This window comes from Muntiacus reevesi, chromosome X, assembly GCF_963930625.1.
Source record: "Muntiacus reevesi chromosome X, mMunRee1.1, whole genome shotgun sequence".
Classification (NCBI taxonomy): domain Eukaryota; kingdom Metazoa; phylum Chordata; class Mammalia; order Artiodactyla; family Cervidae; genus Muntiacus; species Muntiacus reevesi.
In genome coordinates, this window is record NC_089271.1 from 75430788 (window position 1) to 75458145 (window position 27358).

A 27358-nucleotide genomic window follows, 5' to 3' on the forward strand; every position below is an offset into this window, starting at 1 on the left:
ATTGAGATAGTCACATGCCATACAATTCACTCATTTAAGGTGTTCAATTCAGTGATTTTTCATATATTCACAGAATTGTATCACCATAATCAATTTTAGAATTTTTTCTTACCCCAAAAAGACATCCTCATGCCCTTGAGCAGTCACTCTGTTAGTCCACTAACCTGTCAGGCAAAATCCAGTTTCTGTCTCTATAGATTTGCTGTTTTCAACATTTTATGTAAATATAATGGTATAATATATGGCCTTTTGTGTGTGACTTCTTTTACTTAGTATAATGCTTTCAAGGATCATCTATGTTGTAGCATGTGTCAGTTCTTCATTCCTATATATTGATGAATATATCCATATATTTCATTATATGGATATAAATTTTATCAGTTCATTGGTTATTAGACATTTGGGTTGTTTCCACTTTTGTGCTGTTGTGCATAATACTACCCTGAACATTCATGTACAAGATTTTGTACACATAAATTTTAGATCTCTTGGATATATACACCTAGGAGTAGAACACCTTTTTAATTTAAATATTATTCATTTTTGTTTGTTTCATCATTATGTAATAGGGATCCATTATACATTGCCTTATCCCATCCCTGTGGTACGTCAGTATATAGTTGACCCTTGAACAACACAGGTTTGAACTGTGTGGGTCCACTAATACAAGGATTCTTTTCAATAAATATATAATATAGTATTACATAATTTGAGGTTGATTGAGTCTGCAGATGCAGAACTACAGATATGGAGGGCCAACTCTAAAGGTATACATAATTTTCGACTGTGTATAGAGTCAGTGCCCCTAAGCTCTGCATTGTTCAAGAGTCAGCTGTACTCTGTACTGATAGCATCATATTCACCATATTAATTTTTTGATAGATGTAACAAGAAAGGGGTGCAGTAAAAAGTCTACTTAGTTTTTTAAAGGAATATTATATTGTACATTTTACTAAAATGAAATTTTAATCAAATTGTACCAATGGGCTATAGAAGAATGTTGAATGATACCACACTTTGTGGGGCTGGCAAATAATGCACCTTACTATTTTAATATTATATTTAGCACCAGTAGAATTCTGTGTTGTATGACATTGCCTACTTATTACTAGCTAGGATGACATGTAGATTGAGAAATAACACTGTGGGACTTGAATGTTGTTAGCCTTATAACAAATAAAAAAGTTAAGGTTGAATTTTAGGTATTTTGAGTATCATCTGCATTAAGAAAAGACTTAGAATCTATCTCTAAAACCTGTTGATTACCTGTTTTTTCTTTTAAGTAATTTATTTATTATTTTACTTTACAATATTATGTTGGTTTTGCCATACATTGACTTGAATCTTCCATGGGTGTACATGTGTTCCCCATCCTGAACCCCTCTCCCACCTCCCCCCCCATCCCATCCCTCTGGGTCATCCCAGTGCACCAGCCCTGAGCACCCTGTCTCATGCATCAAACCTGGACTGGCGATTTGTTTCACATATGATAATTTACATATTTCAGTGCATTCTCCCATATCATCCCGCCCTCGCCCTCTCCCACAAAGTCCAAAAGACTGTTCAATATATCTGTGTCTTTTTTGCTGTCTTGCATGCAGGGTTATCGTTACCATCTTTCTAAATTCCATATGTATGTGTTAGTATACTGTATTGGTGTTTTTCTTTCTGACTTACTTCACTCTGTATAATGGGCTCCAATTTCATCCACCTCATTAGAACTGATTCAAGTGTCTTCTTTTTAATGGCTGAGTAATATTCCATTGTGTATATGTACCACAGCTTTCTTAGCGATTTGTCTGCTGATGGACATCTAGGTTGTTTTCATGTCCTGGCTATTATAAATAGTGCTATGATGAACATTGGGGTACATATGTCTCTTTCAGTTCTGGTTTCCTCAGTGTGTATGCCCAGAACTGGGATTGCTGGGTCATATGGCAGTTCTATTTCCAGTTTATTAATGAATCTCCACACTGTTCTCCATAGTGGCTGTACTAGTTTGCATTCCCACCAACAGTGTAAGAGGGTTCCCTTTTCTCCACACCCTCTCCAGCATTTATTGCTTGTAGACTTTTGGATAGCAGCCATTCTGATTGGGGTGAAGTGGTACCTCATTGTGGTTTTGATTTGCATTTCTCTGATAATGAGTGATATTGAGCATCTTTTCATGTGTTAGCCATCTGTATGTCTTTGGTGAAATGTCTGTTTAGTTCTTTGGCCCACTTTTTGACTGGGTCTTTTATTTTTCTGGAATTGAGCTGCGGGAGTTGCTTGTATATTTTTGGGATTAATTCTTTGTCCGTTGCTTCGTTTGCTATTTTCTCCCATTCTGAAGGCTGTCTTTTCACCTTGCTTATAGTTTCCTTTGTTGTGCAGATGGCCTGTTTAAAGTCTGTTAACTTTGTACTTTCTGTAACAAAGAATATAGAATAAATCTTGAAGTTGGTAATTTATATCTAAAACTGTACACTAGCATATCTAATAACTTCATCATATTCTATGAACTTAAAATACAGAACAAGTTTACTCAGTATATTTCAAAATTGTTCATTCTGAGGAATCTAAGTAGAAAATAAGGTACACATTAAACTGTGGGCGTTAAGAAAAGGTATGAATGGAATCAGAATAGCAACAGTAATTTCAATAATTAAAGTGAAATTATGCTACAAATCTATTGAGAAGTGACCAAACAAATGTCTTATTTCATTTCATGAGCTTTAATTTTGTGAATTACAATTTTAATTCAGTTGATTGTAGGAGGAACTGTGGTCACTTTAAACCACTAAAGTGTATAAAATAGTATTTATCATATGAGAGTATTTTTTTCATTAATTTACTGTAAATTATTCCAACCTAAAATTCATATTTTGGACACTTTTAAAATTTTTAATATTCTATATCTTTATTTCTAAGAATGAGAAAGTGCTTTTTTTCTCAAGACTTATTACTTGACTCTTGTAATTTTTTTAAAGATCTCATTGTTTTATCCAACATATTTTAAAAGAGAGATTGTTAAACGAATAATATCAGATTCTTCATCTTTTTTCTTTCATTTTAATCTGCCCCATTGTCCAAAAAAATGTTTACCAAAAAAGTGATAATAGAATCAGGGTCTATGATGAAATGAAAAAAATTTTTTCTATTTATAACCAGTAAACTATCTTAACTCTTAAATATTGAGGAATCATTTATATTTAGTCACAAAGTTAAAGTAGCTTTACATTATAGGAAGAATTTCTGAAATGTGTTGTTTTTCACCATTGTGAAAGACCAAAAGAATAGTTTTGAATTTGTGCATATCAAATTTGAAACTGAGGTAAAGGTTAGACTTTGACCCATATAGATCTTAACTGAAATACATATTTTTAAGGGTACTGAGTTAAAAACTTTTAAATGTAACTGTTTTCAGTAGTTCTGGAATTGTTTAGATGTAGTCAAGACTTCATGATTCTTTGTTTCATATTTGATATTATGATACATATAATAGGGAGGAGCAGATTCTCACCTTAGATTACATTTCAGTTTTTATAAGGACAGAACAAGCATTGAAATAAAAAATGGTAGGCATATGTTGTTAATATTTTGGGAAATATATTGTTTAATATTTATGTCCAAAGAACAAACTCTGTGAATATAATATATTCATTACATTGTTCATGCACAATATTCACTTGAAACTAAACACTATTCTTAAAGAATCAAAAATTTTAAGTATAATTTAAGTGTAAGTTATTAATGTTGCTATACTTTTATGATTATTTTGAAGCAAAGCATACAATGGTTAAGTCTAGAAGAAGATACAGTTTATGATTTGATGTTGTCTTCCATTGACTCAACAGGAGTTAAAAGTATTTACTAAGGTTTTATTTTTATGATTTCTAAAATGCCCCTTTTATAAGATAATTCAGGTGTTTTCTCTTTTTTAGATACTAGATTTCGTATGCTAATTGTTTAGATAGGCTGCCACTTAATTTGGAAACTGTTGTTTATGGCAGTTTATTTTATGAATACTATATATTTTATGTTCTAATTTTTGTTATTAATTTTGCTGTTAGGAGTTAGCTTAAAATGTTGAACATGATGGAAGATTATTTAATTTTTTTCACAAATCACTTTAAAGCTGAAATATGAGTTTTACATATATATAAATTGAAATCTGTGACTAGATTTTTATATAATTATGATCATGTAGTGTATCTGTCTTGAATTCCTTTTTCATGAACTATACCACTTTTAATGGTTGCATAATAGGTTATTAATTGAATACAGTGGGTAAGTGGTTAACACATTATTTCACATTGCACTAATATTAATGCTTAACACCCACTAAATGCTACTGGTACTTTTTGGCTGAAATAGTTTCCTCTTTATATTTTACAGTAGATGATGTTGGGGAAAAATTAGAGCATATGGGGAACACACCATTAAAAATCAGCAGTGATGGTTCACAAGAAGATGTTAAAGAAGATGGATTTGGTTCAGAAGTAATAAAAGTGTATATATTTAAAGCCGAGGCCGAAGATGATGTTGAAATAGGTATAAATACTAAATTTATTGCTATAATGGTTAGGAATTAGAACTTACCTTTTCTGGAAACTATTTTATACTGCCTTCAAAGTGCAACTTTTTAATAGGTTTCTTTGGGGATGGAATATTTTCAAATTATATATATAAAAATGTAAAATTGTATATAAATATGGTACAGAACAAATCACTCTTAGGTTCTTTCAAATGTGTAGAAGATTCCAGTTGAGATTTCAAAACATGAGTGGAGGGAGTTTGGTTTAGAATAGGAAATTGTGAGTATTTAAGGGTAGTCTAGAGGCAGGCTGCTTGGATTTTAATCGTAGTTCTACCATGTAGCTGGCCTTTGGTGAACTACTTAACCTCCTTCTATGTCAGTTTCCTCATCCATAAAATGGTCATAATGGTAGTAACTACCTTATAATATTATTGCAAGGATTAAATGGGTAAATACATGTAAAAGACGAAGTGCTTTGCACATACATTGTTATTTCTTAGTAATGACTGATATTTTTTTAATGACTGATAATTTAAAGTGAAATTTATATAATTAATTCTCTTGACACTTAGAATATGTGGGGGGAGTATTTTTCTAAAGGAAAATATTTTAATATATCTTACTTATTATAATATAAAGTGTGCTCAGTCATGTCCGACTCTTTGTGACCCTAGGGACTGTAGCCCACCAGGCTCCTCTGTCCATGGGATTTTCCAGGCAAGAATACTTGAGTAGGTTGCCATTTCCTTCTCTAGGTGATCTTCCAAATCCAGGGATTGAACCTGGGTCCACCTGGGAGGAAATTATTCCATGATGCTTACTGATTTTGATACATGTTTTAACTTTTAAGGTGGAACAGAGATTGTCACAGAGAGTGAGTACACCAATGGACATTCTGTAGCTGGAGTGCTTGACCAGAGCCGAATGCAGCGGGAGAAGATGGTTTACATGGCAGTTAAAGATTCTTCTCAAGAAGAAGATGATATCAGTAAGAAAAAAAAATGGCACTGTAGTGACTCATCCATAGCCATCATGCATTCTTTTCTGAAAAGAGCAATCTCAGATTTAAGCACTACATAGTAGAAAATATCAATAAAATAAGTCTGACCCTTTGCTATAATTAAGAGGGAAGGGTCCTTTTGACTATTCATGCATATGTGTGTTGTTCAAGTGAGCAAACATAAAGATATTGTATCTCAGATACTTGGGATACAGAGATCAGCAACATACGGTTCCTGACTTTACTAGAGCTCACAAATACGTAGGTAATTACTGAGAATCTACTTTGTGTGTGTATTGCATATGTTGCATATATTATCTCATTTAATTCTTATAACTCATTTCTGAGGTAGGTGGTATTATCCCTGTTTAATGGAAGCAGAAAATGGTCAAAGAAGTTAAGCAGATGCCCATGGTCATCTAATATTAAATGAGGAAGATAGGATTTAAATTCATGACTGCCTAACTCGGCTGCCAGGGTTCTTTGCACATGGCAGTGAGCACTGTTGAGCTCTCTCTGAGTTTAGCAGTGGAAGGGCTAACTGGTTGTTTCCTTCTACTGAGGCATTGGCTGAGTAAGTATTCTTCCAAGTCAAGCCACCAGGATTTTTACTTACTATGCTGTTGATGATCTCTTAAGTAGTTGCTGCTTAAGGTTTCTTGGAGCTGAGTACCACACAGGGTGAAAAAAACTCCTGACATTTCCTTTCCTGCTATAATACACATTTCCTTATAAAGACATTTTGCTTTCTTCCTACTTTCTCCTCACCTCAGTATAGGAATGCAGCCCTTCCCTAAGGCTTTTTCTGTCTTCTTGCCATGCTGAAACAAAATCTACTTTGATTTGCCCTGGAAGAGCAAGAGCCTCCCCTTGAGTGCATTACCTTGACAATACTTAACTTTACCTATACTACAGTATGATCCCCACTCCTCAAATTTCCTTCCCTAGCATTCATAGGGAGCTGAATTCCAATCCCAAACATGAATAATATACCACAGCTGAAAATGTCAAAAACAAATGAGTCTAGGGGACTTTATTAGAAAAAGAATTTCTACTTGATCTCTAAATTCTTTACTTCTTTTTTACTCATTGGTCAGTAAGAAGGGGAACAATGGAAGGTGGGAGACTTAAGCTTAGGTTAGCTGATGCCAGAATTCCATGGGGATGTGCAAAATTTAGACCAGTGTCTCCTTCTGGTTAATTGAAAGAAAGGAACCTAGGAGAGGGATACTTCTCTCCCATATTTTTTCCACATTTTTCAAGTGAGTAGAAAATACCACTGTGTGAATTAAAGGAAAAGCATGGATTCAAGCCAGTTTTCTGTTTAACAGATTAAATCTAAGTGGATTCTTTCACATAAAATAAACTTATTGACCATCTAGGTTTAAATTTTTTTATACAACACTATATTTTTTAGTACTGCATTTAAGTTACTACATTAAGTAGGATAGCATGGACCACTTTCTAATAATTGATTCTATGGGAAATGCTTCTGAGTTCCAAAGAATTATCAACCAGAATTATGGAATACAATTCTTCTTATAAATATGTAATGCCCAATGGACTGTAAAATCAGTCAGTATATTTTAAGCACACATGTTTTATATAAATTGAAAGTCGTTTTCATAGGATTAGGTTCTAAGAGAAGGGTAAGAATTTTGATGAATTATTGTCTCCTAGTGGCACTAGCCTCCCAAATGCCTAATATAATTTTTAAATTTACCAAATTGAAATCTTGAAAGATAATCATTTGGAAATTTTTACCCATTTAGTAAATATTTGGAGTTATAAACAAACAATTATTTCTAAAATTTAGGTTGTGCTGAAATAGCAGATGAAGTATACATGGAAGTCATTGTAGGGGAAGAGGAAGTAACTTTCCCTGAGACTCAACTTGAGGACTTTGATGTTAATAAAACAATTGTCCCTATTGTGTGGGCTGTGGTATATTTTTAACTCTTATTTTTTAACCCGACAAGTACATAACACATCTATTTGATCAGCCTTTAGGTCATTAAATATGCTATGCTAATTGCCCCCATGAGTTGGCTAATACTATAAAATGTTTTGCTGTGGACTGATTCATCTCAAGTTACTTACATGATTTTTATACCACATATCTTATGTTATTTAAAATGAACTTTGCTTAATGCATTTTTTTTCAGTAGGATTTATTTTATATCCTACCTGTATAAGTGAGCAGCATGAAAGTTTAATTTTTCTTAAATAGGAATGTGCTTTGAAAATTGGTCCTTCCTCTTTTATACTAACACCACAAATAATAAGATATTGGGCTTTGAAAAGGAACAGAAATCTAGGTGTGCTCTTCTAGGAAGTATATAATGAAAGGTAAATTAATCTAGTTATTTTTTCCCTTTCTATTTGATCTCATTCCTACTTAATTTTCAGGATGGTCCAGGTATATTCTTTATTTTGAAAAATTTTGTTGTTCGAATGCATTAATTTATCTTTATTTTTCAAAGTTTCATTCATTCAGCAGTTATTTGTTGAGCATTTTCAATTTTGAGGGTATTCTGCAGAAATATCTACTCTTTTTTAATTAAAAACTATAATTTAATTGTAAATCAAGGAGTCTTGTTTTCAATTGCATAGTAAGAACAGCTCCCATTTCCAATCTTTTAATTTACTTTTTATTTGGAAGAAAATTGCTATACAATATTGTGTTGGTTTCTGCCATACAGCAAAGCAAATCAGTCATAATTATACGTATATTGCCTCCCTCTTCTCCCTCCTGTCCCCCAGCCCCACTCCTCTAGGTCATCACAGAGTACCAGGCTGGGTTCCCTGTGTTATACAGCAACTTCTCACCAGCTATCTATTTTACACATAGCAGTGTATATTTGTCGAGGCTACTTTCTCTGTTCATCCCACTCTTTTCTTCTCCCACTGTGTCCACAAGTCCATTTTCTATGTCGGTGTCTCCATTCCTTCCCTGTTAGTAGGTTCATCAATATCACTTTTCTAGATTCCATATATATGCATGAATATACTGTGTTTATTTTTCTCTTTCTGACTTACTTCACCTTGTGTAACAGGCTCTAGGTTCATCCACCACACTAGAACTGACTCATACCATTTCTTTTTAAGGCTGAGTGATATTCCATTGTATATATGTACCACATCTTCTTTATCAATTCATTTGTCAATGGGCATCTAGGTTGCTTCCATGCCCTAGCTATTGTACATAGTGCTGTTGTAAACATTGAGGGTACATGCGTCTTTCTGAACTGTGGGATTGCTGGGTCATATGTAGTTTTATTCCTAGTTTTTTAAGGAATCTCCATACTGTTCTCCATAGTGGCTGTATCAGCTTACATTCCCACCAACAGTGCAAGAGGGTTCCCTTTTCTCCACATTCTCTCCAGCATTTGTTTGTGGATTTTTTGATGATTCCCACTCTGACTGGTATGAGGTGATATACTTACTGTAATTTTGATTTGAATTTCTCTAATAGTGATGTTGAACGTCTTTTCATCCATTTGTTGGCCATCTATATGTCTTCTTTGGAGAAGTGATCTGGTGCCCATTTTTTGATTGATCATTTTTCTAGTATTGATCTATATGTGCTGCTTATACACTTTAGAGATTAATCCTTTGTCAGTTGTTTCATTTAAAATTATTTTCTCTTATTCTGAGGGTTGTCTTTTCATCTTGTTTATTGTTTCATTTGTAGTGCAAGAGCTTTTGTTTAATTAGGTCCCATTTGTTTACTTTTGTTTTTATTTCCATTATTCTCAGAGGTAGATCAAAGAGGATCTTGCTGTGATTTATATTCAAGAGTGTACTTCCTATGTTTTCCTCTAAGAGCTTTATAGTTTCTGGCCTTACCTATTAAGTCTTTAATCCATTTTGAGTTTATTTTTGTTTGTGGTGTTAGGAAATGTTGTAGTTTCTTTCCAAGTAGCTGTCCAGTTTTCCCAGCACCACTTATTAAAGAGACTATCCTTTCTCCATTGAATATGCTTGCCTCCTTTGTCAAAGACAAGGTGCCTATAGGTGCTTGGGTTTATCTCTGGACTTTCTATCTTGTTCCATTGGTCTATATTTCTGTTTTTGTGCCAGTACCATACTGTCTTGATGACTGTAGGTTTGTAGTATAGTCTGAAGTCAGGAAGGTTGATTCCTCCAGCTCTGTTTTTCTTTTTCAAGATTGCTTTGGCTATTCGGGGTCTTTTGTGCTTCCACAGGGTCTTTTGTGCTTCTGCACAAATTGTGAAATTGTTTGTTCTGGTTTTGTGAAAAATATATTTGTAGTTTGATAGGGATTACATTGAATCTGTAGATTACTTTGGGTAATATAATCATTTTAATATTATATCTCTCCATCTGTTTATGTCATCTTTGATTCATAGTTTTCTGCATATAGGACTTTTGTCTCTTTAGGAAGGTCTATTTTAGGTATTTTATTCTTTTTGTTGTAGTGATGAATGGGCCTGTTTGATTAATTTCTCCTGATTTTTCATTGTTAGTACATAGGAATACAAGCAATTTTTGTGTACTAATTTTATATCCTGCAACTTTATTACATTCATTGCTTAGCTCTAGTAATTTTCTGGTGACATCTTTAGGGTTTCTATGTATAATATCATGTCATCAGCAAGCAGTGAGAGTTTTGCTTCTTTTCCAATCTGTATTCCTTTTATTTCTTTTTCTTCTCTGATTGCTGGGGCTAGGTCGTCCAAAACTATGTTGAATTGTAGTGGTGAGAGTGGGCACCCTTGTCTTGTTCCTGGTCTTAGAGGAAATGCTTTCAGTTTTTCACCACTGAGATTAATGTTTGCTGTGGGTTTGTCATGTATGGCCTTTATCATGTTGAGGTATTGATCCTTCTTTGCCTACTTTCTAGAGAGTTTTTATCATAAATGGGTAATGATTTTTGTGAAAGCTTTGTGAAAAGCTTTCTCTGCATATATTGAGATGATTATATGATTTTATCTTTCAATTTATTAATAATATATATCACATTGATTTGGGTATATTGAAGAATCCTTGCATCCCTGGGATCAAGCCCACTTGATCGTGATGCATGATCCTTTTAAAATGTTGTTGGATTCTGTTTGCTAGAATTTTGTTGAGGATTTTTGTATCTATGTTCATCAGTGACGTGCTTAGTCACTCAGTTGTGTCCGACTCTTTGCAAACCCTTGGACTGTACCCGCCAGGCTCCTCTGCGATGGGGATTCTCCAGGCAAGAATACTGGAGTGGGTTGCCATGCCCTCTTCCAGGGGATCTTCCCTACCCAGGGATTGAACTGAGGTCTCCCACATTGCAGGCAGATTCTTTACCATCTAAGCCACGAGGGAAGCCCAAGAACACTGGAGTGGGTAGCCTATCCCTTCTCCAGGGGATCTTCCTAGCCCAGGAATCAAACTGGGGTCTCCTGCATTGCAGGTGGATTTTTTACCAGCTGAGCTATCAGGGAAGCCCATCATCAGTGATACTGGCCTATAATTTTCTTTCTTTGTGGTATCTTTGTCTGGTTTTGGTGTCAGGGTGATGATGGCCTCGTAGAATATCTACTCAGGTTTGATATAGAAAGTAAGGTTTTCCTATAAATTAGTAGTTCCAAGGATGCTCACAGCAGCCCTTACTTTCAGTGTGTGAAATTATCTAATCTATGGAAGTGGAAGAACTCAAGAACAAAAAGTTTAATCCAATGAATGGTGATTGATGTAAGATTTTGTAGATGTGATCCATTGATAATTGTTATACTCAGTCTATCAGTTTTTAATTTGTCTTTTTTTTTTAAGGAGATGAAAGAAGAGTTTCTCGAAGGTATGAAGATTGTCAGTCATCAGGTGAGAGAGCATTATATGTGAGATGTAAGTTAAGTAGCTGGTTTTGTATACTACTTGGTAGATAAAGAGTTACTAGTTTGTGTGTACAGACCCATTAGACTCTTATTTGCCTAGTCATATCTAGTTAGTTATAAGAGTTTATTTCTTCAAGGGATTTTATTTACAGACATAATGTATGTAATTCTGTGAACGCAGTTCATTTTAGATTTACCTCAGGATTTCCCTTGAGGTCCACTGGTTAAGACTCCATGTGCCCACTGCAGGAGGTGCAGGTTTGATTCCTGATTGGGGAACTGAGATCTCACATGCCGCACGATGTTGCCAGAAAGTAAAACTAAAAAATTTCTTTTTCAAGGTACAAATGTCAGGCCACTTACTGCATGGGCCATAAAAGGTTACTATGAAAAAAATTATAAAATAGAAATTTTTCTGACTTGAAAGTAAAAATTGCCCATGATATCAGCCACTTGTTAATGTTCTCCTTGGGATTGAACTATTTTCTTAATTTCTGTGCAGCCAGTAGATTTATATAGATGTTACATAAAACTCATGTGTCAGCTTAAGTATTTTTTAGTTTTAATAGACTTCATATAGTGTTTTTTATTCCATGCTTGATAGTTCTTTTTATTTTCTTACACAGGGGGAATAAAGTATCTGACTCTCTTGTTTCTAACCTTTAGGAGGTTTTTCACTCTCTAAATTTAAATATAGATTTCAGGTGAATTAATGAGAGACATACATATCATAGCATTTAAGCTAAACAGTATCTTGGGCTACATTTTTAAACTAAATTGCATAACACAAGAGATTGTGAGAACTGATATTTTATTAAGTATTTTGTATACACTGATTCCATTGAAATTTTGGTAAATTGCCTGTCACATTTATCTTAACTCTTAAAAAATCAATCCTTACTACTTTTAAACATTAAGTAAACCATTTTGAAGCATAAATACAAGAAGTTGTTGTTTGTCATGTATTATACAGTTACCATGATTGTATTGGTTGTCTGACATGTATAAATTAATTCTTTGCTAAATCTCTTTAATTTCATCAGCTTTCATTAGTGAGAAAATTGAGCTGATGTAATGATTTTGTTCATGGTCATAAAATTCAGTTTCTTACGTTTCATTTGCCTGAGCAGTTTGTTCCTTTAGGATGAATAAACTGGGATATTTTAAAGTTAATTTCACATGGTATCATATTTTTGCATATTCACTTGAGAGATGAGTGTACTTTGTGAAATTTAGCACTTCAATGGCAATTGAATGCCAAGTTTTCTCTAGTAATTCATCTAATCAAAATGAAAAGAGTATAAATATATATAGTTTAATGGTGTATTGATTTTTTTTCAGGAAATACTTTAGACTCAACATTAGAAAACAGAAGTAGTACAGCAGCACAATACCTTCAAATCTGTGATAGTATTAATACAAATAAAGTACTTAAACAAAAAACCAAGAAGAGGAGAAGGGGAGAAACGAGGCAGTGGCAAACAGGTAAAATACTAATACATTGCTTTATGAATATTATAATTACTTGAAATGCAGTAGTATTTTTTGTAACCTGAGAATTTAAGTCAGTTGTTTGTAGTGTAGTTAGTCCTACTCTCATATACTTGCGTTTTATCTAAACAGTTGGTTTTTTTAAAAAATGTTTTACTGTTACTTAGCAAATCTGTGCTTGTTTGCTTTTTACCCAGGTGATGTTTTTTAAAAGAGAATTTTCAGGTTGTTACAAAATGCATGTGATATAGCATTTTGGCAGGTAAATGGTCTATAGTAGAGTGCTGCTCATTATGTTTTAGTGTGCTCAGTTCATTCTCGCAGTCATGTCTGACTTTGTGACACCATGGACTGCAGCACACCAGGCTTCTCTGTCCATCAGTAACTCCTGGAGCTTTACTTTATTGTAAGTTGCGTTTAATCTACATCTTGTCTTACAGGGTTTTATTCCACTAGTATAGTTCTCACATTGTGAATGTCAGCTAATTTTGTTATCTTTGTTGTAAAACCCTTTTAAAACAGTCTGGCCAAATGTTCCAACTTCCGTTTTTATTTTTTTGTTTGTTTTTTTAATCTAGCTGTTATAATAGGCCCTGATGGACAACCCCTGACAGTGTATCCTTGCCATATTTGCACAAAAAAGTTTAAATCCAGAGGATTCTTGAAAAGACACATGAAGAATCATCCTGATCATTTGATGAGAAAAAAATATCAGTGTACAGATTGTGACTTTACAACTAACAAGAAAGTGAGTTTCCATAACCATTTAGAAAGCCATAAGCTTATAAACAAAGTTGACAAAACCCATGAATTTACAGAATACACACGAAGATACAGAGAAGCTAGTCCATTGAGTTCAAATAAACTTATATTAAGAGACAAGGAGCCGAAGATGCACAAGTGCAAATACTGTGACTATGAAACTGCAGAACAAGGACTGTTAAACCGACATTTACTGGCTGTTCACAGCAAGAATTTTCCTCATGTTTGTGTTGAGTGTGGGAAGGGCTTTCGACATCCTTCTGAACTCAAGAAACATATGAGAACCCATACTGGTGAGAAGCCATATCAGTGTCAGTATTGTGTTTTCAGGTGTGCAGATCAATCAAATTTGAAAACTCATATTAAGTCTAAACATGGTAACAATTTGCCATATAAATGTGAGCATTGTCCCCAAGCATTTGGTGATGAGAGAGAACTTCAACGCCATCTGGATTTGTTTCAAGGACATAAGACACACCAGTGTCCTCATTGTGACCACAAGAGCACCAACTCAAGTGACCTTAAGCGGCACATCATATCTGTCCACACTAAGGATTTTCCTCACAAATGTGAGGTCTGTGATAAAGGTTTCCATCGCCCTTCTGAGCTCAAAAAGCATAGTGATATCCATAAGGGTAGGAAGATTCATCAGTGTAGGCACTGTGACTTTAAAACATCAGATCCATTTATACTTAGTGGTCATATCCTTTCAGTTCATACTAAGGATCAGTCATTGAAGTGTAAAAGATGCAAAAGAGGGTTCAGACAACAAAATGAGCTCAAAAAGCATATGAAGACTCACACTGGAAGGAAGATTTACCAATGTGAGTATTGTGAATACAGCACTACAGATGCATCTGGCTTTAAACGACATGTGATATCAATACATACAAAAGACTATCCACACAGGTGTGAATTCTGCAAGAAGGGATTCCGACGACCATCAGAAAAAAATCAGCATATTATGAGGCACCACAAGGAGGCTCTTATATAATAAGATCAGTATAAAGGAAAGCTATTTAGAAAATATGACATGCTACATGGGAAGATAATTTCACAAACTGTTTCACCTGGTTACATAGCTTGATATTAAATTATAAATTTACATTCTTTTTATTAAAGATCTTAATGTATTTGAATTGAGAGGGGATCTCATAGCCCTTTGAAATTACTTAAAGAATTTAAGGAGCACCATAGAATGGTTGCAGAAAACCTTATTGTCTATTTAATGGTATAAACATAATTCAACTACAGAGGGGAAGAGCAAAGACAACCACTTTATTTGGCTGATCATACTAGAGACAAATCTTTCTGAAAAGATCATATCTAATTGAGGAGTGATGCTTTGCTTTGGCAAACAAGCCTCACTTTTATGCAGTTTTAGAAATGGGATGGAAAAATAAAATGCAGTCATCCATCAGTCACTTAGTCACTGAATCTTTATATGGTACCTGGAAACTGAATTCCAGAAATGGCAAAAGTTTTGTGTATTCATTAAAACAAATTTCACTGAAAAACAGGTTAGATTAATTCAATACTATTAGAAGGATTTCAAAGCTACTAAGGTTTTATTACAGGATAGGATGTTTAAAATACAGCATTCTGTACTGAAGTCTAAAGATTAAAGTTCCCCTTTTTTCTGATGTTCAAGTTGATTGATGTTCAGTATGGCATATATGACAAAAGTATATTTGAGTCAAATGTGGCTTTCTAAAATGGATGCAACAGTAATGTTGCAAACAAAGCTAGCACTATATTTCTTAATGATATTAAGATTAAACTGAGAGAACACAGTTTTCTTAAATATTTAGTTTTTTTAGGACAGTCATAGCAAGTATGATTGTTCCAGTCTTACTTGCTCTAATGTTTAAAGGTGCAATTTTATGCCATTATTGAAAATTTTGATTTTTAAAATCTATATACCATATTATTAACATACATTTTCAATGTGAGGCAGTATTTATGCAGTATTTAACAAAACACTATGCTGCCAATAGAGCTTGAAGGTGGATATTCAGTTTACATTGTATAAAATATGCATCCTTTTAACAACACTTTATGTTAGCATGCTGCAAATCAACATGGCGCTTAATATAAAAAGCTGGTTTAGGGAAATTTAATGAAAATCCTGTTCATAAATGTAATGCATATGATGTGTACTTTTAAGTTTTAGTTGCTTCATGTTTACACTCAGCTGTTCAGTATAATTAAAGTGTAATTTTACTCCATGCTATATTGTGGCTTTGTGTTTTAAATAATGTTCACCTTTCTGTTTTTGCACCAGGTAAGAATCAGTTCCTTGAGAATAAATTTTTTATCTTTCTTAATTCAGAATATTAAATTTGGAAAATCTAAAGTTGTGTGTCATGTGGTTGTAAATGATGTACACGCTGTAAGATAAGATTGTCACTGTTAATGTGGGATTATTATTTCTAAATGTTACTCATTGAAATGAGCATACAATAAAAAGCATTTATTGCACTTAAAGTCTTTATGAGTTTATTTAAAGTTGTGTTATAATGTCCATTCTTGCTTTCAAGACTTTTTACTCGAGTAAAAAGACTTTTTACTTTTTACTTAAAATTGCTCTTAGGCATTGTTTGTCTGCAGTTTAATGTTTTATAGAATTTTGTGCATAAAGGCTTTATGAGTTTATTTAAAGTTGTGTTATAATGTCTATTCTTGCTTTCAAAACTTTTTACTTAAGTAAAAAGACTTTTTACTTAAAATTGCTCTTAGGCATTTTTTGTCTGCAGATTAATGTTTTATAGAATTTTGTGCATTAACAACATGAGCTAGGAATTTAAACAGTTACGATGGCTATAGCATGATTATTCCTCAAAATTTTTTGTTAAAACTATGATGGAATGCTTTAAAGTTGCTCATCTTAAGACTTGAGACTTAGTATTATAGGGAAAACTAAAAATTCTTAGCCTGCTTAAGTAACATGATCCTAAAAAATGAATCTAATTATGTTCCCGTAGACCAATATACATTCATTAAGTCAAGGCTTTGGGAGAGATTCTGCAAATGATCATAGTAGTCAGTGTTCAGTAGAATTCATGTACCTAGATATATAGCACTGTTGCTTAAGACTCTGTCAGTTGGGTTAATCATTCTTTAATGATCACTAAGAGAAAAAGCCATTACATGTTAGACCAATGTTTTAAGCTTTAATGTCTATAGTTTGTCAAGGGATAGTGTTAAAATACATATTCTAATTCAATAGATGTGGGCTGGGGTCTACTATTCTGCATTTCTATCAAGCTGCCAATGTGTTAACTACCAATAGAAATAGGTGTTATACAAAGCCCCCCATGTAATTCTGGTACACTTTGGCAGCTTTGCTTAAACAATTTCGAGTGAGTATAATGAGGAAATCCATACTGAGGACTTGGCATTTGAGGTGAGACTTGAGTGCCAAGAAGAAACCAGTCATGCGAAGATCTTGTGCAAGAGTATTCAAGGCAGAGAAACATGCAAATACAGACAACCTGAGGTGGTACAAGCTTTGGCTGCGTCATGGTGAAAGGAACTGATAATGGATGAGACCTGTGAGAATTTGAAATAAGAAGTCAGAGGGTTTTAAGGAAAGGAGTGATGTGATTTACATTTTGAAGATCATTTTGGAAGCTGTGCGAAGAATGCATTGTAGAGAAGCCAAGGGAAGCAGGGAGCCATGTGAAGAGGTTATTCCATTCATTCATGGCTACAGTGGGGCTGAAGAGAAGCAAATGGATTCTCTTATTGATTGGATCTAGAAAACCTCAGCCAAGATAGAACAGGTAAGAATTCAGCCCATGTTACAAACAAGAGATTGCCTTTAAAAATGAAGGTTTTACCTGGACAGGCCTATTTTATATGACAAAAAAATGGAAGTCAAAGTACCTTCACAAGAAGGAGTAATCATTTTGGAATTACTAAAAGAATAGGCACTTTTCTAGAACAGTTCAGGGTCATTATGTGGAAATGGATTTGTCTGATTGTTACTTCCAAGTGGCCTATACCATGATAGAGAGGAAAATATTAAGAATTATTCAGGTAGAGCTCTCAAATTCATGTCTCATACAGGAAAACCACCAGTTTGAACCTTGACCTTCCCTTAAAGAAACCTATGACATAACTTTTATTGCAAAAAACCTTTCAACCATATACAATATAATGAACCCCTATATAGCCATTACCCAACTGCAGCAATCATTACTTACATGGTCAATTTTGATTCATTTTTACTTTTCCTTACTCCTGCTTTAACCCACCTACACCTCATTGGTTTACTTTTATTCCCTATTGTCTCACTGGCTTATTTTGAGGTAAATCCCAGGCATAGTTTTAAAGGAAGATAATCACACAGTTCTAAATATGCTTACTTCCAGAAAAAGAAGACAACTCACATGAAGGCAGGGGAACTAAACAATCCTTTTGGTCAGTTCTTTGTAGTTCCCTTTATTATGAGAATTGGCTAGAACTGGAATTCTATCAAAACTAAGGACTCATAAAATTTCATTTAGAGAAAATGCAGAACTAGATTAGAACCCTATAATATCACAAGATAATTCCACCCTGTCTTACTAAAAGAATTAGCCTGTAAATAAAGTACTGGTTAACAAAGTTCTCATAGAACCTTGGAACCTCTTAGATAGGAACTGCCTATTGTTATTGGCAATCTAGAGGCCCTATAAAAGAACTTCCAGATTTTGTAGGGTCAAGGCTCTAGCACTAGGTATCTCAAAAATGTTCTCACCTGACTTGTTCCAGTTGCTAGGACTCTCTCTTTGAGCATTACCCAAGTAACTATTCCAAAGGGAAATCTCCATTTTAAAATTTGGACCAATTGGCAGTGTTGGAACTATTTAACCCATAATGTTACTCCCAGCTACCCAGTCTAGATCCCAGCCTTCCCATCATAACATAACTGGCACATCAGACCCCTTTAGGAAACTACTTCAAAAAGCTTATATATTCTCCCATTTTAAGAAATTGGTCTGATTTATTATATTTTGGCACACTTGGGGAAGGAGTATTCAATACTGATTGTGTTAGCAAACCAGCTATTAAAGTAATGTGTCATAAAGTCTATCCCTTGACATAAAGAATGTCTGGAACATAAACTTTAATAATAAAAAAAATGGGAAGGAAGCCAAACATAAAGACTCTGGACTTAATATTTCATATACAAGAGACTGATCCAAGACTACCACGACTGCCTGGCTATCATGTAATTATGTCATATTACTATTCCAGTGTTCCTCTGTAGGCTCAAAAGTGGTATGTCTTGTTTTGTCACTAAAGGTTAATGGTTTTATAAGACAAATATGGTTTATTCTGTTATTTATTTTTTAAATATATTTTATTTGTCCTAAGATGGATAAAAAAGTACTTTTGCATTTTTTACTGGACAAGTACCATGGAAATCCAATAAATTTAGTAATGGTGTCTGGTGGGGGAGAGAGACCTTGCAGGTAAGTCTTTTCACAGCTTATTATTTACTTTCACGGGTATTATGCCTACACAATGTTATCTTTGTGGATTATAATAATGAGAAGTGAGAATGGCTTTTTGTTAAAGTGATCTAAATTGAGTGGTAGCATGCAATTCTTTGAGCTTTATTTTGTTCCTTTTGTACTGTTTCTGTAAAGACAAAGTATTACATTTAAAACATTACAAAAATGGGAAGAATGTTTTATGGCATCTAGTTATGAACTTACTGAATTATGGAATTTAGAGGACTAGGTTTGTAAGTGAGGAAATTCACATTTTAAGCAGAAACCTGCATCAATGAGAGGTCCAGCTATGTTAAAGTGTTGTCTCTAGTAATCCACATCAGAGTTTTCTATTATGGTGCTTTCTAGCTCTAACATAAGTATTCATGTGAATAGTAACTTTCTGACCAAAATGTACAGCTAAGCTAAACATCCATACTGCATTTTTCCTACTAGGACTTCCACAAAAACCACATAGATGCATATTTTATTTATACACTTAAATTAACTTTGCATGTCATTGCACAGTCTCCATTTTATTCAGCATCTAAAGTAAAATATGCTGGAACAGAAGTTAGATAAACAGGCATTCCTCACCTGACAATATCTGCAGTTTTCAGAGATAAGCTGTGTGAAACTTAGGAGAAGAAAACAATCACATGTTTCTATTGAACTTAATAAAAAATTGGAAAAGAAATACATACATATAACTTTGTTAAGTATAATAATTACCTTGTTATATCCCCCATTATCTTGCTATGCATGGATCAAGTGAGTCCAAATTTTGGGCACTGTTATTTTTATATGAATATTTTAGGAAAATCACATTCTAATTTTAAAACAGCTATGGTAGCACTTTTCTATCAGGCTACTAAAACCTCCACTTACATAATGTATAATGGGGAGATAACAATTTTGTTACAGTTACATGTATGAGTAGTTAGCAGAGGAGAAATTTCCCTGTTGTTCCTATACTAAGGGAAAAAAGGTAAGGACTATATAGCTCATTCTGTTACAGAACACTAATAAGATTAGAATTGTACCAACACACATTACAGAGCCTAACATTTTAGTCAGAGTATTAAGAAAATAAGGCTTTTTGCTTCATATCAAGACTAACTTGAATATTTATATAAATATTAAAAACATTTTTCTCTTCATTTGTGGTTTGATTCAGTATAGTGCCTCATATGTTCCTATCTTAACAGTTTCTTAGTATAATGGGTAATTATTAGAATATAAAGAATGACAGAATTATATATAGATATTTGCAAAGACATTTCAGTGCAAAACCTCATTCACATATAAATCCAAATTTATTTGTTACCTTAATCTATACTTTGCCAAATACAAACATTTTAATTTTTTTTCATTTATTTTTATTAGTTGGAGGCTAATTACTTTACAGTATTGTAGTGGTTTTTGCCATACATTGACATGAATCAGCCATGGATTTACATGTGTTCCCCATCCCGATCCCCCCACCCGCCTCCCTCCCATCCCATCCCTCTGGGTCTTCCCAGTGTACCAGCCCTGAGCACCCGTCTCATGCATCCAACCTGGGCTGGTGGTCTGTTTCACCCTTGATAGTATACTTGTTTCAATGCTAAACATTTTAATTTTTGCTAATTCTTAACTTTAACCAAAGGGGTTGAGATTTTAAAAGTTCATTCATATCTACTAATATATTTAGAAAATACTTTAGTTCACTTTATAAGATCATTAGAACCCAGTTAATCAACCAACTTCAAAATACATTAAATATTTTATGATAAGATCTCTTTCTCCCAAGTAGAATACAGATATCAAGTGTTTCACTTTTACACAGTATTTCAATGTTGTTTTGTCTACCACTAGTTTAAAAAAAAGCCCACCTTCCTTCCACTCTCTACTGCATTATAGTGTTATTTCTTTTTAAGAAAGAGGGTGTGCTCATTTGGGGATGATATGCTTCAAAAGAACAGATTTGCTAAGCCACTGACAAGTACTTAGAACCATAATACCATAATGTACAATCTAGTAGATTTAAGTATTTAAAAAAAAAATTATCCCGTTTCCCTAATAAATGAAATTAACCATCACCTTTGATTTAGTTTTATCTCAAAGAAGTATAAATGTAACTCCTTTATACATGTAATAAATCGTCTATTTTAATCACAAGATTTAATATGAGAAAAGCAAATATATTCTGTATATACCATGCACTAAACTGTTATTTTTTAATTCAATAATATTGCTTTTTGTTGTTGTCATTAAAAAATAGTATTTACTCCTGCAGCTAAAGTGAAAGTGAAGTCGCTCAGTCGTGTCTGACTCTTTGCGACCCCATGGACTGTAGCTACCAAGCTCCTCTGTCCATGGGATTTTCCAGGCAAGAATACTGGAGTGGGTTGCCATTTCCTTCTCCAGGAGATCTTCCCAACCCAGGGATTGAACCCAGGTCTCCTGCATTGTAGATAGACGCTTTACCGTCTGAACCACCAGGGAAGTCTCTATATCATAGGAAAACTTCTAGTGAGATAACTTGTAAAATGTTTACCCCAACAAAATTAACTCTGTCTAGGAAGCACCCTATTGAAAAAGAGTGGATTAAGTCCTACAGTTTGTAATTGAGTTTTAAAAATTAGTATGTTGCTATATTGAATAAAAGAATGTGATAGGATTCAGGCCTTATAAATGGCTGGAGAAACTATCATCTGTATAACTGGTTAATTCCATTAGACTTGCAGGGTTGTAGCATGGTTTAAAATATTGATTGGCTTTAGTTATGAAAAAATAAAGTACTAATGAAGACACAAAAAATTCCTTTGAGCTGGGGATTCATTCATGGCTAGAAAAGAAAAAAAAATAGTTTAGAACTGGCTTATAATTAATTTAAGACATTATAATTATATGGACAAAGTTATAAACACTATGTACATTGATATGAATAATACCAAAGGAAATGCATGGTGCCGTTTTGGCACCTTTTTATATGTATAGTCAATGACACAATGGTTTATATGACTTTAGCCAAGGTATAATTTTCAAATGACTTTAAGCACAGGGGAGGAAGATTTAAGTAGATTTACTCCTTGGTGTCATATTTAGAGATTAAATATATCCAAAAGTCTCTGCTGATAAATACACATTTATCATCTATGAACTTAAATACATTTTGAACTTGCTAATAGTATCTAGTACCTTCAGATATCAAGTTTGCTGTTCATTGCTGTATGCTATTAATGAAGGTAAAAGTAATGACTATTATTCTAAAGACCCTTTATTTGGCAGGTCCTCACATTTATGCCACCTCTGGGGAATAATAGTAATAAGTAATTCTCAACTAATTAATGACCTAAGAAATGCAATATATTAAAACATATTTCAAAGTTCAAATTATTTTTATTTTAGGGCTATTGAATGTTGGTTGCTTCCACTGATGATAGATAACCATATATACAAGATTAATGATTTGACTGCAGTTAGAGAAGGGCTTCAGAGCTAACAGCTTTCTGAATTTTTTTTAATTTATTCAAATATTTGACCTTGTTCAACCAAAAGATAATTGTTTAAAGTGAGTTAACAGATGTTTAATTTTATTAATTATATCTGCAGTAATTTATTAATTATACACTTGCAGTATTAACTATAAATCTACATTTAAAATTTTCCTTGAAGGGTTCTACAGAATAGTTAATTGACATATATTTATCTGTTGCTCATCATGATATACTTAGGCATTTTAAGACTTTTATTGAAATATAATAAACTTAGAAGTAGTACACACATAGGTGTACAACTAAATGAATTTTCCTAAACTCAACACATATATGCAACCATTACTCAGATCAAGAAAGAGCATATTATTAGTACCCCAGTAGTCCTCCTTATGTTTCCTTCCAATTGGGTGCTAGCCCTCAAAGATAACCAACCACTTCCTGACTTTAAAAACCATAGATTAGTCTTACCTGCTTTCAGTACTCAAGAAGATTTTAACATAAGAAAAAGGCTGTCATTATCATAGTGTTAAAAATCAGATTCTATATAGTTTTACAATGTCCTACAATGTGCAGGGCATTCCCCCACATCAAATTATCCAGCCCCAAATATTAATAGTGCTGAGGCTGAGAAACTCTGCTAACAAAACGCAATGACCTTAGGAATTTTTTCTCCCTAATTATATAAGCTAGAAATGTCCCATGAACTTACACAAGTCCATTTGTCTTCTGTTTTCTCAATAACAATAGTTTGTGTATCACTACCTGGTGGTATATATTCATAGTCATCATACAAGAGGCCTAGGATTGGATACTGTGTCCTGTACCTATATAGGAAAAAAAAAAGTTAGTTTACAGGCTGGACAAGAAAATAATTTCATTACTTTTTAGTCACTCCTACTTTGACTTTCCTTATTTAATTAGTCTCTGAATGACTTTTAACTTTTTCTAAAAAGAAAATCTCTTAGTGTACACAGATTTAAAACTATTATTTTCAAGAGAATAAGAGGGAAGTATTTCTGCTCATGGCAATGATGGACCACTTGCAGCACAAGACAGTGATCCCAAAGAAGGGAAGCAGATGACATGAGCCCTACAAGTGCCTAGCACACTGCCTGGAGTCAGAATTTGTAGAACAGAATACCAGACAGGAGAGAGCTATACAGTTGGAGAGAGGTGAAGGGATCTGTAGAGAATTCCCCTACAAGTGTTTGGGTGAGTACTGATCACTATAGGCATGTGAAAAAGCTACTGAGGCTGGGGTAAGAACCACTGAAAAGGAACAGTCTTAAAATTCCTGGAATTCACTTGGTGAAGGGAACTCCAGTCTGTGTTCCACTAACCAGAGTGAAAAGACTTCCTAATACTAGAGGGCATCAGGCAAATATAACAAAACACTACTACTGCCTTAGTAGTGGAATGACTTGGTCCTAGACTGCAAGTTGTTCTCAGAGTTTAAAAACAAAACTTGAAATTATTACACTGTTTCCAAATAACCTAACTGCCTAAATTCTTAGTGTTATAAAAAATATCCAGAACTCAAGTATGTAAAATCATAATATATGGCATTCAATAAGAAATTAGTAGGCATGGAATGAAGCAGGAATATGAGTAATGATAAAGAAAAAAGTGAATTAGTAGAAACAAACCAAGAAATGACAAATAAACAAGGTTTCATCTACTAGAAGTATAAATAAATATATAATGTGTATAATCAGTAAGTTGGAGGAAAGCATGAACACAGTGAGAATCTGTGATATACATGATATACATCAGATATACATGATAGACATGATATACATCAGATTTATAAAGATGAAATTAATGTGTGGGATTAACAACAGATTAGGCACTGCAGAGGAAAATGCTACTAAATTTGAAGACATCAGGATAAATTATACAAACTCAAACACAAGAGAAAAAAAGACTGAAAAAGATACACAGAGTATGAGTTAGCCATGTAAAATATCAGGTGCCCTCATATATGCTAATCGAAGGATTACAGGATATAGGATTATATATCCTGGATTATAGGGTTAGCAGAAGACAAAAAAATAATTGAAGAAATGACGACCTAATTCTTTCCAAATTTGATAGAAACTAAACACAGAGATCCAAGAAGCTCAATGAACAACAAGAAAAATAACGATGAAGAAAAACATAGAGGCACATCATTATCAAATTGCTGAAAACCAGTGATAAAGAATCTCATAAACAAAAAAAAGTGCATTACTCAGAGAAATAATCATAAAATTAACATCAAACTTCATATTAGATATAATGAAAGTCAGAAGACAGTGGAATGACAGCTTTAAAGTACTGAAAGAAAAAAATCTCTCCAGTTACTATTCTACACACAGCAAAAATAACTGGATAATAAAGGCAAAATCACAACTGTTTTCAGACATAAAAAGCCAAGAAAAGTCTTCACCAGCAGAGCAGTATGGCAAGAAATATTAAAGGAAGTATCTAAGACAGAAGAAAAATGATTATCATATGGTAATTTTGAATCTAAGCAAAAGAACAGCACTAGAAATGATAAATATGTGAGTAAATATAAAACATTGTTTTTCTTGTTTTAGTATTTTAAAAATAATTTTACTATTGAGAGCAATAAAATACTGTATTTGAAGGTTTATAATATATGTAACAGTAAATATGGATAACAGAAATAGCAAAAAGATCATGAAGGGAAAATAGAAGTATACTACCATAAAATTTTTATGCTACATGTGATGAGATACATTATTTGAGGACAGACTGTGATAATATAAAAAGGAATACTTTAAAGCTTACAGCAATCATAAAAAAAGAAATATATCTAATAAACCAATAAAACATAAAATACAATAATGAAAATAACTTCAAGAATATCACTAAAATTGATATAGTTCTAACTAGATCAGTTAGCAAAGAAAGAAAGCACACAATTTAAAGATATCAAGAAAGATATTACCTCATACCTGTCTTAGAATGGCTATTATCAAAAAGATAAGAAATAGCAGGTGTTGGCAAGGGTGTGGAAAAAGGAAATTTTTGCACTGTTGGTGGGAATGCAAACTGGTGCAGCTACTATAGAAAACAGTATAGAGGTGCCTCAAAAAATTAAAAATAGAACTATCATATGATCTAGCAATTTAACTTCTGGGTATTTAACAGAAGGAAATGAAAACACTAAAAGGTATCTTCACTCTAATATTCATTGTGACATTATTTACCAATAGTCAAGACATAAAATCAGTGTAACGGATTATCCGTTCCAACATTGATGGAAACTTACACTGATTTTATGTCTTGACTATTGGTAAATAATGTCACAATGAATATTAGAGTGAAGATACCTTTTAGTGTTTTCATTTCCTTCTGTTAAATACCCAGAAGTTAAATTGCTAGATCATATGATAGTTCTATTTTTAATTTTTTGAGGCACCTCTATACTGTTTTCTATAGTAGCTGCATACATGTAACTATATGGCTGATTCATGTCAATGTATGACAAAACCCACTGAAATGTTGTAAAGTGATTGGCCTCCAACTAATAAAATAATATTTAAAAAAAAAAAAAGTTAAAAAAAAAATATTATGTAATGTATATTCAGTACACACACATACACACACACTGGAATATTATTCAGCCAAAAAATAAAGGAAATCCTACCATTTACAACAGAATGGATTTACCTTGAGGACATTATGCAAAATGAAATAAAGCAGACAGAGACAGACAGATACCATATTATCTCACTTGTTCATGGGATCTAAAAAAAACAAACTCACAGGTAAAGAGAACATACTGCTGGTTGCCAGAGGTGGAGGAGTAGGGAATGGGCCAAATGAGTGAAAGTGGTCAAAAGGTACAAACTTCCAGTTACAAAATAAATACATTGAGATGTAATGACCAGTATGGTAATTATAGTTAATAATACTGTATTGTATATTTGAAAGTTGCTAAAAGATTAAACCTTTAAAAGTTCTTATCACAAAAAATTTGTAACTATGGATGGTAATGAGTATTAGCTAGATTTATTGTGGTGATCACTTAGAAATATGCACATAGTGAACCACTGTGTTGTATATCCAAAACTAAAATAATGTTATATGTTAATTATATCACAATTTTTAAAAATTTAAAGAGAAATCTTTTGCCTTGAAAACATAAAAAGGAGTATGATGACAAAAGAGCAGTCACAGAAGACCTCAGACATCCCCAAAAAAGACTTTAAAAAACCCCTCTGCATAATTGGGTAAGACTAAAGGAAAAAGAAAAAGAAGAGGCCTGCACCCTTGGGAAGGAGCTGTGAAGGAAGAAAGTTTCCCACACCTTGAGAAGTCTCCTCACCAGTGGAGAGATCATACTGGACAGAGGGAGACTTTTGGAGCCTAAAAGGGAGAGAGCAGCAACAGGTTTGTGGAAGGCAAAACAGAGAGTAACCTGCACAGAGGGTCGGCACTGCCAATCTATGTTCCCCCAACCTGAGACACTCTTCTGTCAGTGAGAGTGGGGCTTGGGTGCTGAAGTTCAGATTCCAGAGCTCAATCCCAGGGAGAGGACCAGAGTTAGGTATGGAAACTATACCTAACTAGGTCTAGGTGTACTAGGAAGAAGCCTGAACCCACCAAAGAAAGAAGGCACCATTATTGGGAGCCACATGAGGAGAGGGGTGGGACCACCATAAGAGCTTCTTTCCCTGTGAGTGCTCCCAGGCACAGGACACTGCCTACTGGAGGCCTGGGGACTGGCATGGGTCACCATCGCCATCTTGGGCTCCAGAGGCAGACACTGGCCA

General features: G+C 33.7%; 2 protein-coding genes across 11 annotated transcripts in view; one reads left to right on the forward strand and one right to left on the reverse strand.

The window, feature by feature from the left end:
• ZNF711 (zinc finger protein 711) overlaps positions 1–16081 on the forward strand; it is a 28342-nt gene extending 12261 nt beyond the window's left edge. For all 9 annotated transcript variants that reach the window (XM_065916010.1, XM_065916008.1, XM_065916009.1 and 6 more), the window contains 5 exons: positions 4381–4536; positions 5373–5510; positions 11295–11342; positions 12698–12841; positions 13426–16081. In XM_065916010.1, the coding sequence (XP_065772082.1) occupies positions 4381–4536; positions 5373–5510; positions 11295–11342; positions 12698–12841; positions 13426–14603 (1664 nt within the window). In that variant the 3' untranslated portion in view covers positions 14604–16081. The remainder of the gene's footprint in view (positions 1–4380; positions 4537–5372; positions 5511–11294; positions 11343–12697; positions 12842–13425) is intronic.
• A 4559-nt stretch (positions 16082–20640) lies between these two features.
• The window catches only part of POF1B (POF1B actin binding protein), an 85503-nt gene continuing 78785 nt past the window's right edge, over positions 20641–27358 (reverse strand). For both annotated transcript variants that reach the window (XM_065915619.1, XM_065915620.1), the window contains 2 exons: positions 23284–23398; positions 20641–21922 (listed from right to left, as the gene is read on the reverse strand). In XM_065915619.1, coding sequence (XP_065771691.1) covers positions 21917–21922; positions 23284–23398 — 121 coding nt within the window. In that variant the 3' untranslated portion in view covers positions 20641–21916. The remainder of the gene's footprint in view (positions 21923–23283; positions 23399–27358) is intronic.